This window comes from Polistes fuscatus, unplaced genomic scaffold, assembly GCF_010416935.1.
Source record: "Polistes fuscatus isolate 324 unplaced genomic scaffold, CU_Pfus_HIC Scaffold3, whole genome shotgun sequence".
NCBI lineage: Eukaryota > Metazoa > Arthropoda > Insecta > Hymenoptera > Vespidae > Polistes > Polistes fuscatus.
The window spans coordinates 5,428,405-5,441,171 of NW_025113107.1; the positions used below are offsets into that span (position 1 = coordinate 5,428,405).

Consider the following 12,767-nt stretch of genomic DNA (forward strand, 5'->3'; position numbering starts at 1 on the left):
ATAGTATGGGGGGAGGTGCTGGGGCAGCGAGTGGGAGGACTATGTTATAATGAATTCGCGACGTCCCCGTGACGTCAGGACGTTGCTATCGATCGCCATCCTTTGCTATAACGACGCTTACTTCCTTCCTTCTGGGAGGATGCGCTTTCCTCTTACCTTTTACGGGATTTACGAAAAATGCGAACGACCTCGACTATCTTTTACCTTCTAAACGGCACCAGAGAGAACGATTATCAATCTATTTATTTTTTTCTTGCGGGGAGTTCTACTTTTTCTATTTATCATCGTTTCGATCGATATCGAATTGTGTGTACCGTGCTAGGATTGATAAGGATTCTTCAATAGTCATTTTAAAATTTTATACTTGCACTCGAGTATAAGCCGTATGTATATATATAATCATAATTCTTAGAGTATATACTTCGTGTCATTGATCTTTTGGGCTTTTTTTCTTGTTTTCTTTTTTTATATTTATAAGATCCACGCTTTAGATTTAGAAGATAACCTACTTTAAGAAGTTATCTTCATTTTAATAATTATAAAAATATTGATGAGAGAGAGATTATAGTAATTGTTATTTTCATTCTAAATCAATTTTTCTTCGACGACGATTGATTTTTCATCGTCATTCTACGACGATGCATATCGAAATTATCAATTGTAAACAGTTTACATGCACATACGTTAAACAATTATTAAACGCGATACGATGAAACAATAAGCTTACATTTCGTCGATAAATCTTAGATATCTTATAACAAATAGATGTCAACCAATTGTTGGATGAAAAATTAAAAAAGGAGACACGATGCGTGTCACTAATCGATTCAAGCTTATCGATTATTGACTTGTCTAGCGATTAAGCGAATGTTTGAACGACGAAGGAGAGAAAGAATGAGACGGAGAAGATGGATCGAATATCTCATTCTGTCTATAGGTCAGCATTCATAAGTTTTGTCGATGTATGTACGTGGTCCATTGTGCATGACCCTGACCCATCTTTCATATAGACCTCATCAAAGTCTTCTAAGTCGAGGTACAGTCCCATCTAGTCAACAGTCTCGACATCTTCGGAGTTTGACCGGCAAAGAGAAATGAAACATCGCGATCAACGAACCGTTCATACTCCTCAAAACGAATTCGCTCTTCAAAACTCGCGACGAAAGATCTAATGATTGCAAAGAAATAACTAAAGAGAATAGCGACGATTATTAACGACGGCAGGAATCCGTGTTTATTTTTTACCATATTTTTAACAGCAGTAAAACAATATTAAAATTACAGTCACGTTTCTGTGTTTCGCGCGAGAAAAAAAATATTGAAAATGATTTGATCAGAGCAAACAGTAGATACCGCGAAGTTTTAATGGAAACAGCGATTATTTCGAGAACGAAAATAGAATTCTCAACGTAATAGTTGGCCAGTAATAAACTCGATGAAGTAATATTCTTAAATATTAAAGTTGTAATCAATCGAGATACGCCATCAGTTTTGTGATTTGACTCTTTTCGAATACAAATCTACCTAATAACGTCTTTTTCTGACGTACTTACGTATCTTCATATATATTATGTATGAGAAGTTCTCGACGTAAATACAATAACGTCTGCGTGGGATGCTGTACAAATATAAAAGAAAGAAAGAATCATAAATTAAACGGCGTTTCTTTCTCTTTTTTTTTTTTCTTCTTTTTTTTTTAAAGAACGAATTGTTACCGATTTATCGCGTCAAATAATTTTTGTTCTTCAATTCCCTTTCCACCTCAAAATCTTTCGAAATGATTTTCTAAGAATTTTCCATGATTTTAAAAGTATCAAAGTTTCCATACTTCGTCTAATCGATCATTTAGAGTTCTCTCGAGATAAGCTCAAACGGCGTCACCTCTTCGAAATATTTTCTTATTTTTTCAAGAGAAAAGAGAAGAAAGAGGGAGAAGAAATCTCAGCGCGGCGTATGTGCGTATGCGTGTTAGTTCGCTAATGGTACCTGGATAGAAAAGTAATAATACCAAAGATTTTTCGTTCAGGCTACGAGAACATTTCCAAGATTGCAAATAAATTTATGACAACCCGTTATCGTCGATGTGTAAATGTTCATACGTCTTGTCATACTCACGATCGGAGCGTAAATATTGTCAAAGAAGCAAGACGTTTCTTGCAAATCACGTTGTATGTTAATATACACGTACGTATGATTCCGATTACATGGGATTGAAATGAATTATTTAATTTTTATGTTGAAAACATTATTATTGAAAAAGTTGATTTATAATATTAATCATATCCCTTGTAGATATAACGTAGATGGTATATAAACATAAAAATGAACCCAAGGTGGATCATTGCTACTAGTGATTAAATCTTATTTACAATCGAAAATCTACTTAAATACTTATTCTTAAATATCGAAGTTTTTTAATTATTCTACAACATTTTATACGTAATAATAACGTTTTAATGAAACCGTTCCAAGCCAATGATCGTCAAGAATATTAACGACAGTCGTATATTAATAAGCTACGAAGTTAAATAACAAAATGAAAGTTATAAAATATGAAAAAAATGTTTGTTCGTGATAAGGAAAATCGACGAGGACGAGGACGAGGACGACGACGAGAACAAGAACGGAAGCGAGGTTTGCGAGTATTCGATTTAGTGGTTGCTGGAGCACGACGAAAATTAAATTCCAGCAATTAGCTGACAACTAATAGCGGTCTAGCTATTTGGTGTGCGCCATTAGCAATACGCAGGAATAGACGGAAGAGTTTAAGGCGGCGGCGTGTGTAGCGAATGTGTGCTCGAGCGCGCGCGCGCGCGCGTGTGCATCACGTCGTCTCATCTATTAAATCATAATAGGTTCACAATGTGAGCCTATACTACGGTGAGCTCGGCTAGAAACGAGCTTAGACATCGAGCTACGAGACTGGACGAAAGACCTCCTAAGGCTAATCACGATCTACTTTGCTCCCTTTCGTTTTTTCTCTGACAACTATTTTTTTTCACTAAAGGCTATCAAGACTCTCTACTTTCACGACCATTTCTTTTCAAACCAATTTCCTTTTCCTTTTATTTCCTTATTTTCGTTTTAGATTATTCATTACGTCTCTTAAATTTATCAAACGAACAAATTATTCTTACTAACAGTTAAGTTACATCGAATGATCCTAATGATATAAGAAAAAGAGAGTAAAAGGGTGCGAAACAGACGGAGATTTAGCAAGACAGGAGAGAACAAATAGAACGAGTGGAGTCGTAAGATAGCAAATGCTATATGGAATAGATCGTTCTAGCAAAAGAGAGGTAGAAACGAGCGAGGCGGAGAAACGGGAGAATGAGAGAGAGAGAGAGGGAGAGAGAGAGAAAGAAAGAAGGGGAGAGAGAGAAAGACAAAAAAAGACGACGAGGAAGAGGGGTGTTGCGTAGATTCGAGCGATGCAATGGCGAGAGAGAGAGAGAGAGAGAGAGAGAGTAAGATAAAGATAGAAAGAGATAGGAGATACGCATCTAGTTGATAACAGAACCGTCGAAGCGAGGATATCATAGGTGCGTATCGCGTCGATCTTCGCGCCGTGGACCTCCGTAATTCGGTCGATCTTCAGGGCCCTAAAGAATTAACGAAGGTGGGGATCCTTTATGAGATCCCGGATTCTTTCGTTGTCACGGTTCACCGACGTCGTCGTCAGTTTCTAAAGAATAATCGTTGTTTCCAGACGGTTGCGAGCATTATTTCGTGTAACGGTGTGTGCTTGCTTGGACGAACTTCCTCGGAAGACTTTCTTTATCTCGGAACTTTAAAGAAATCTTACTCGAAGATTTCGTATTATTAACTTATAGTATAAGGGAGGTTGTGGTGACATTATCGATAGATTACAGGTCTCTCGCTTTCATTTTTTCTTTCTTTCTATCTATCTTTCCTTCTCTGTAGTGTCAAGAAAGATGGAAAATCGTGAGATCTCACGAGAGGAGTGAGTTTCAATTGATCGAAAGGAGAACATTAGAGGGAGGAAGAGACGGAGACACAAGGAAAGATAGAGAGGGAAATAAAGAGAGGGAGAATAAGATTAAGTTCCATCGCGAGTTGTTGCTACGGTGTCGCGACGGTATTCGCATAATTTGTAAAAGGAAAAGCGATGCCAAGGACCGGAGATCGGAAACGGAACGCGACACGGAATTGAGGTCACTCGAAGAGAGAAAGATCTGAGGGTGACTGTCGTAGAACTAAGCTCTAGGAACAACGCTAATCGAAGATAATGAAGAATTCTAAAAATTCGACCAACAATTCGGGTCATGAAAAAAATGGTCCCGAAAGTTGTAAGCTCTTAAGGGTGCCTAGTACCCCGCCAACCACACCAACGACACCTACCACGCCAACCAGAGGCCTCGAAGATGTTTTCAGGGAATTACCCATCACGGATGACACCTCCTGTGGTATATGGTGTCTTCGTGGACCAACTCTACAGAGGTTTGCCAATAAGAAGGCGTAGTATCGGTCAAGTCCGTGTCGGCGGACGCCCCCGAGAGAAACGAGATAGGAGACGTCATAACACACACCGGTTGGTCGGTTCTTAATTAAATTAGGAAGCGTTGAAAACGTAGCTACTCTCATTCACGCCTCTTACCATTTCGTACTCTCGCCATCGTACGCTTAGTTATGCTTAGATTCATTCATTCATTGAACGGTGAAAAGGCGCTCGTGGAGTACTTGGAACTTTGCTGTCGTCCATTTTTTACTTGTCGCTAAAAAGATCGTTCGTTATTTCGTCAAATATCATCAAGAGACTTTCGTTTCTTCCTTTTTCTTTCCCCCTTTCTCTCTCTTTCTCTCTCTCTCTCTCTCTCTCTCTCTCACTTTCTTTTTCATTATTATTTTCTCATATCAATTCTTAAATCTAATTTAAATATCGTAAAACAAAGTTTAAACGTTTCGTCAGTATTTGTTTAGTTACACTCGGAAATCACGTAAGGTCAAACGTTCGCACACCGTCTCATAGGATTAATTATGACACATTTATCACCCTTTCGCGATATTGTTCAGAATATACAAACGTCGAGTTATCATTAAGATAACGAACGGTAAATATCATTTTTACAAATTTTATAGAAAACAGTATTTTTCGCCCTTTCTACAATAAATTCTTTTCTAATGAAAACTTTGTACTAATACGTAAAAATGTTAAACGTCTTATTAATAAATGAATCATTGTTTTTCTTTTAGGTTGTGCTTTTTTGCTGTTTAACGATGTTGCCGCACTTTCTTTATGGACCAGGCGAGGATGCATTAATGTTAACCAAGGAATACGGCGGAAAAATTCAAAATTTGCCCAACACTTCGACTAGCAGTTTGATTCCCGACAAGCATCGGAAATTTTTGTGTTTGGATAATGCCCGTGGGCCAGAGTTCGAAGATACCGATAGTAATTTCGCGCCTCAAGTATTACTCTTTATTGCTCAGTTAGTTTCGGGTGTCGGTGGATCGCTTTATTACACCTTAGGTGTCTCTTACATGGATGACAATATACAAAAATCTAAAACTCCAGCGCTCATAAGTTTTTCATACTTTTTGAGGATGTTGGGCCCAGCGATAGGTTACGGTCTGGCATCATTTGCTTTGAAATTTTACATCAGTCCGACCTTGACACCGACCATTACAACTCAGGATCCAAGGTAGGAACCCTGTTACGATTCGTAAGAACTATATAAAAAATTTAAATGTCGATAAACGAACAGGTGGCTTGGCGCATGGTGGTTAGGTTGGATAATCCTGGCCTTTTTACTCTTCCTCTTTGCATGCGTGATCGCTCTCTTCCCAAAAACTTTACCAAGAGCAGCAGCTCGCAAAGTTCTGGCCTTGGAACGGAATAAATCGGCTGCTAGTATCAAGGCAAACGATCAGGAACCTGAACTTCCTGCTTCCTTGTCAGATATGCTAAGAACGTTTAAACGTTTACTAACTAATACAACCTTGATGTGCAACAATCTAGCTACGGTCTTTTATTTTATGGGTTACATGCCGTATTGGATTTTCATGCCGAAATATATCGAAACTCAGTACAAACAGTCGGCATCGGTTTCTTCGTTGATCACTGGTACCGTCGGTCTCATTTCCAGTGCTTTTGGAATTCTACTATCCGGTTTGATAATCTCCAAATACAAGCCAAAAGCTAGGTATCTAGCAGCATGGAACGTAATGGTTGGTGCCATATCCATCATGGGAATTATTTCCTACGCCTTTCTGGGGTGTTCAGCAAACGACGATCAAATGGCCATTCAATCGAACGGAGTACTGAAAACCCAATTGCCTTGCAACGAGCTTTGCCATTGTGACTACGTTACGTACAATCCAGTCTGTTCTGAGCATGGTCAAACATTCATTTCAGCCTGTCACGCTGGTTGTCGAAACATGCAGGTTTCTTTTTTGCTCAATCTTACAATGCAATTCAATTTTTGATAATGCAAAAAACAAGCATGATTTGTCTATTTTCTCTAGCTGCACAAGGACGGCAGTAAAGTCTACACCGATTGTGGTTGCGTGAAATCGAAATATTCTGGAATTCTGGCACACTTTATGATGCCGAAAAAATTTTCAAGCCTTACAACTGAGCTATCCACGCAGATTATGGAACCCGAATCGATACCAACTTTAGGTACAGCGATACCCGGAGCCTGTCCCGTCGATTGCATGAATAAATTTTATATCTTCCTCGCGGTTATGTGTCTACTCAAGTTTAGCGGTGGTACCGGAAGGGCATCGAACTTTCTTGTTTCTGTGAGATGCGTCGATGAGAAAGACAAAACGGTAGCCATGGGTTTTAGCTTGACTATCATGAGTTTATTTGCCTTTATACCATCACCCATTTTATTTGGATTCATTTTAGGTGTGTTTTTTCCTTCCTAATTTACATAATATCCCTAATCTTTTCTTTTAAAAAACACCAAGTATATATATATATATATATATATATATTTTTTTTTAGACAAGACTTGTCTCGTATGGGGTAAGACGTATACAGGAACCGGAAATTGTTGGCTCTACAATGGCGAGGCTCTTAGATACTTGTTGAACTTCACTGCAGCAAGTAAGTTATTTTTGTTTATTCGTATACAAGATGATAATTAAGAAACGAAACACTTAATTATATTTTTTCGAACGAAAAGACGTGGAAAGAAAATGGGTATCATGCATAATACATGGCTGATATCGATGACAACCGATGACTTTGATAGCACTGATAAAAATGTACTTGGAACGAAAATTTGTTGTTCGCTATATTTTTCTTTTTTAAAGCATGCAAAAATAATCGCTGACAAATTCAAAGATATTTTAATAAAAAAACATTTCTCTTTTTTTCTTTTTTTGCGAAGGTTTTGTGATCATGGAACCATTGTTCGACGTTGGTGTCTGGTATTACGTAAAAGACGTGAAAATTTTCGACGAAGAGATCGAGCTCGAGGATATTGCTGAGGAGCCCGGTGAAACACTTTGAAGAATTCTATGGTGTTTTTCTTCCAAGCGAGATGCAAGTTTGAGACGATTAGAGTTTCAAAAAAGGAGAAAGACTTGAAAAGGAAGAACAAGGAAAAGAAAAGATAGGGGCCGACGAATAAAGACTTTACAAGTACCTTAAGAATCATTTTAAATATTTAAAACTCGTGATACCTATAAGATTGAACTCTTATATTGGTTTATCTCATCGAAAAGACTTTGTCGAATAAGACCTGGTCTCCTTTCTATTAATTTTACTAATGTTTTCATTTACTTGATACCTATGTGATTATACACACAATTAACAATTGTAAAAATGGATTATTTTTATCAAAGAATTACGTTCGCAATCGATGAAAACTAGATTAGCTTTATTACAGATGAAAAAGGATGTCTGTATACGTTGCTTGAAAAATAATTCAATGTTTTATGATAAAAGACGCGACATCCCGATCCTTTCCTAACGTTTTCAAATATTTCTTTAAATTAGATCTGTGAATAATAAAATATACATCGTGAAAATTCTCTTTCCGAAACAACGATATATAAACGATCATCTTTTCTTGCGAATATATTAAATCAAATAAGATAAAAACTCAAATTCACATTTACGATATAATAAATTTTAATTGAATAATAAATATAAAATATAAAATAATAATGATCATACGATCAAGATTTGATGATCGTAAGCAACGAAAGTAAGGATATCGACGAGAGAATAGTTCAATAGAGATCGAAGATAATTCCAGTCCGTGTGTTTGTGTATGTGTGCGCGGATGGATGGAAGGGTGGGGGGATTGGTTACGGTCGTGGTTTTACGGAACATAAATAATTCACAAATCGGTACAGAGTGTCCCTTTGCTACCCTTGATAGAAGAGTTCTTTGGACTGGGAGTTCCTCGAGGATCGGAGGAGCTTTCCCTCAAGCTGCCAAATCCTGAAGAAGCTTGTCCGGAAGAGAGTCTCGGTTGAGTCATAGCTACGAGAGGAACCCCAGTTTTGCCAGCCGATCTGATAGATGCTTGATCATCCTCCAAGTGTTCTTGGCTAGAGTTCTTTTCGTATTGGTTTATCAACGATTTGACGTCTTTCAAGAATGGAGAGTTTGATCCAGTCGAGTTATTAGCACTCGGAGGATGATATTCGACTATTGGTATACCAATTTCATTGAAGTCCCCTTTTTTCGAAGGGCCCGCCTTGGAATACTCAAAGCTACTTGTTTTGGATGATCCATCTTCGTTATATCTCCAATCCTTCTTCAAAACGTTTCTTAACGATCTTGGATCCCCATACTCGTCTGGATTAGGAAATTCTCGTTTTTTCGAACTCATAGACGAGTTCGATCTCTCCGTGAATTCATCATAATCCTTACTAACCACCCGCTTTCTTGACCTTGCCGCTACGCTTCCAAGATCGCTTTCTACGTCCGAATCAAGTTCTAATGGTTTATAGGCAACCTTAGGGCTAGAATCTTTTTTACTTTCGTCGCTGGAACTGTCCAATTCGTCTTCCGTTTCGAGAACCATTTGCTTTCTAGGAGGATCCCGTTGAACTGGTTTGTCGTTGCTAGTCCTTCGTCGATCTCCTGGACCCAAAGGACCGTCTATTAAAGGACGTTTTAATTCTCCTTCTTCTTCTACTTCTTTTTTATCTTCTACATTATCTTCTACTTTTGTCTTTGATTTAGTCGTAAGTTGTAATATTTCTGTTTCTGTAGTTTTCGATACTTCTTCTGATGTTGGGACGATACCTAAATAATCACAAATAATTATTAAATTATATCAATATAGACATTGTAAAATAAAAATACGTTTTATTTCTATAATTACCATTGTTATCAGATCTGGGCACAGTCTCGTTTTCATTCGAATTTATTGAAGGTTGCATTGGCATCAATTCCTGCGACTGAACCGTGTTCTCTTCGTTTTCGTTAATCGGTTTACCATTATTCATTAAATTTCTACAGAAAATCCATACTAAAATCTTAACAATAATACAGATAGCTAGTACTAAAGTCGTCAAGAAGAATATATAGTTTCCAAACTTTGGACTCTCGTGAAAATGACATATGGTCCTTTTATTACCCCAATATATACACGTTATGTTCGCGAGCGTTTGATAAAGAATTTTGCCAGGTACATTGACGAATAACGCAACCCACATCATCCAGAATCCTATGCTGCTCGCTTTATCTTGTCTATATACCGATCTGAGATTGATCAACAGATCTCCAACGAAAGTAGATGCGATCAAAGCGTAAGCAAGCAAAGTACCAAACTGAAATAGAATCATTTTGTTTTTAAAAAACAAATTCGTTGCATTTGTAGAATAATAATTAAATGAAAAAATCGCTGCTATACTTCAAAAGCTAGCAATCCGATTTGACAGTTGGACGAGCCACAGGGACCTTCCTTGGCGTCCAGGTTTCCCGCTATTTCTTTGACCACAAATGCAGGTCCCACGTAGATTCTTAATATTGTTCTACTGTATTTTCTACGGGACGTTGTCATCCGCTGTGACAAGGAGTAACAAATGCTGTGCGTGCCCTCTGGTCCTTTTTAGCTCGTCGTGTTGGGGACTGGTGGGCCGACAATATCTGCAATACCTTCGAGCAACCGGCAATCTTTGTCCTCCTGCACCTATTTCGCCTATACACATCATTGTTGATTTCTTGCGTTTGATGTGACCCCGCATTCATTTGAACTACTCGTGTATAAAAACATTATGCGTAATTAAAGAGGATTAAAGTAGTATAATTATCAAAAATATGCATACTTACGATCCTTTATTCAGCCCATAGACTGATGGTGAATCGCAATATGTGAAGACCAAAGCAAATATTATGACAGTTGCTCACACTGTTGCAATGAAGCTGTAACCAGCTATGAACGTTGCTCGGGGTTTAGCTCTGGACAATACCAATCCAGAAATAATTATGATCAGTCCAATCAAAACTGGTTTTAAAAAACTCGAGATCAATCTGGAATGTAAAGGATCTCCAAATCCGAGCAACATTCCCGTTGGTTTGGGTATGTGATATCTGGATTCCAAAATTATATTCTCGTGTGTCATGAAATTTAAGAGCGCAGTGGCGCAAAAGGTCGATGCGAGAATGTTGCATATTAGTAGTTTTGTAGTAATCAGCCTTCCGAGCATCGCACAAAAATTTGGAGTGCCGATTTTATGATCGACTGATCTTAAACGACGTAAAGTTAGCGTACCTGCTCGATCGAGGATCGAAGCAGCTGCTTGTTCCCCTACCTATCAAATAAATTCTCGTTATCGTTTGTTGTTAATAATAAAGTTTTTATGAATACATGTTTTATTTTTATAACTATTGCATGTTTTATGGTAGTTTTACCTCGGAAGGTAATCGTCTAGGAAACCATGAAAGTAAGAGACCAGGAATTGTCATGGCTGCTGCAAGAATAGGAAAACCGAGCCACCAAGCACCTATTTGTTCTTGATAAGATTCCACCGCTTTCAAATTTTCCGCGTCTATCCTAGGTAAAGATAAACGATGACAGATTTAAAGAAATACTTTGTATATTTAAAGCTGTCTAATGGAGAAATATTTTCTATTTATTATTTAATTACCGAAGACAACCCCAAGCTAGAATGTATCCCAAAAGAACACCGATGATTTTCACTGCGATAATTATTCCGAAAAATCCTGCCACATGTTGTTTTTTGGTATTATCATCAAGATAGGATATGCCGAGCGCATAGTAAACTATATTTGCCATGCCTATTAGAACTTGTACACAACATAAAACTGCGAGAGTGAAATAGCAAGTGTTATCATCCTCTTCTATTATTATTCTTGATGCACTGGACGAGCATAATTCCGGGCTATCGTCTGAAAATAAGCTACAGATTCGTTAATTCCGCTAGGATTCATTAAATGTTTTTTAAATTTTATTAATATTTGTATAATCTAATTAACAGAAATATTACCTGCGTATAGAGACATATGAGTGACATTAAAGGTTTCTTCGATAACTCTAACTTTGTGAGTTAAATGTGGTATTACCAATATCACATAGCCAGCACATTGCAATAATACCAAAGCACCTATCCACGATGCCCTATGAATTTTGTCACCCCAATATGCAACGACAACACCAAGAAAAAAAGGCGTTAATTCCGACACGACCAAAATCCAATCTGCAATGAAACAAATATTTCAAAATAATTTCTTAGATTGATTTTTGCAAATCAGCATCACATACCAATTAAGTAAGGATCGAATTGAAATCTCCTGGCTATCGTAGAGCCAATAATATAAAAATATGCAGATGAAGCAGCTTGAAGAAGGCCGACCCAACAGATTAATCCAACGAACGTACATCTCGTTGCGAATTTTGCTAATTTTGGACAAGGAAATTGTCTACATCCACAATCTATCGATTGACTGGGTATTGGATTAGCCGGCCCTGACAGACCACCTTCCACTTCAGATCTTACAACTTCTTGAAGATGAATGGTCATAATTTAAAAAGGAGATTTTCTTAAACAAAGAAATTCGTCAATCAATATACGTATATTATTAATTATATTTTTTGTTACATTTTATTAATAAGATATTTTTACAAGCTTATAAATAGGAGTTTCATTGAATAAATCACACGTGTACGTAAAAAATACGCTACTGATGCGTCATCGTGAATCACTTGAGAGTCAATTTTTTTAAACACGTTTCTAATTAATCTGAATCATTTTCTCTTTAAATACTTATTTATTTCGAAGATCAAATTAGAACGCTTTGAATTTCGCGATCGATCCAAAAAAAATGTAAAGTATTTTTCTAGAAGAACCTAATCGTTTTGTTATTTTATACCTGTTTTGTGACTTATCCAATGTCCAATAGAAAAATTATATTAATTAGAACAACACTGGTGTCTTTCGTTGTTGTCACATGATGCAATATCATCAAATTCGATTTTTTAATTATTTCTTTTTGTATCCCCCGTCAATCGACAATACTCTCACGATTTTGTTTAAATTTTTGTCACGAACCACACTTAGGAAAGACTAAGGAGAGAACTCGAAGGTGCGGCACTTTGGCTCAACTAACGCGCACGTTATCTTATTACAGATACGCAGTTGAGATATCTTTCGATAAAGGCCGAATGTACTACATGCGTATACTATGATAGGAACGATCTTGTTACTCGTATGCACGACAAGAATAGATCGAAATTGAGCGCCCTGTGAGACAAAAATTAATCGATAACCATAAAAGCATTTGTCATCCGAATGATATTGAAACATCAAATTAC

General features: G+C 37.3%; 2 protein-coding genes across 2 annotated transcripts; one reads left to right on the forward strand and one right to left on the reverse strand.

Moving 5' to 3' along the window:
* Positions 1–3,486: 3,486 nt before the first annotated feature.
* LOC122519280 (solute carrier organic anion transporter family member 74D-like) lies at positions 3,487–7,920 on the forward strand. Its single transcript, XM_043638637.1, has 6 exons — positions 3,487–4,477; positions 5,215–5,663; positions 5,727–6,405; positions 6,487–6,874; positions 6,974–7,075; positions 7,362–7,920. The coding sequence occupies exons 1-6, from the start codon at positions 4,250–4,252 to the stop codon at positions 7,481–7,483; spliced, it is 1,968 nt and encodes a 655-aa protein (XP_043494572.1). The 5' UTR covers positions 3,487–4,249; the 3' UTR covers positions 7,484–7,920.
* A 350-nt stretch (positions 7,921–8,270) lies between these two features.
* LOC122519281 (solute carrier organic anion transporter family member 1A2-like) lies at positions 8,271–12,551 on the reverse strand. The gene is given in 9 exon segments (XM_043638638.1): positions 8,271–9,235; positions 9,315–9,762; positions 9,846–9,978; positions 10,265–10,746; positions 10,847–10,988; positions 11,083–11,344; positions 11,443–11,652; positions 11,718–11,995; positions 12,326–12,551. Coding segments are annotated over 8 exon segments (2,853 nt in total). The 5' UTR covers positions 11,977–11,995; positions 12,326–12,551; the 3' UTR covers positions 8,271–8,318.
* Positions 12,552–12,767: the final 216 nt, after the last annotated feature.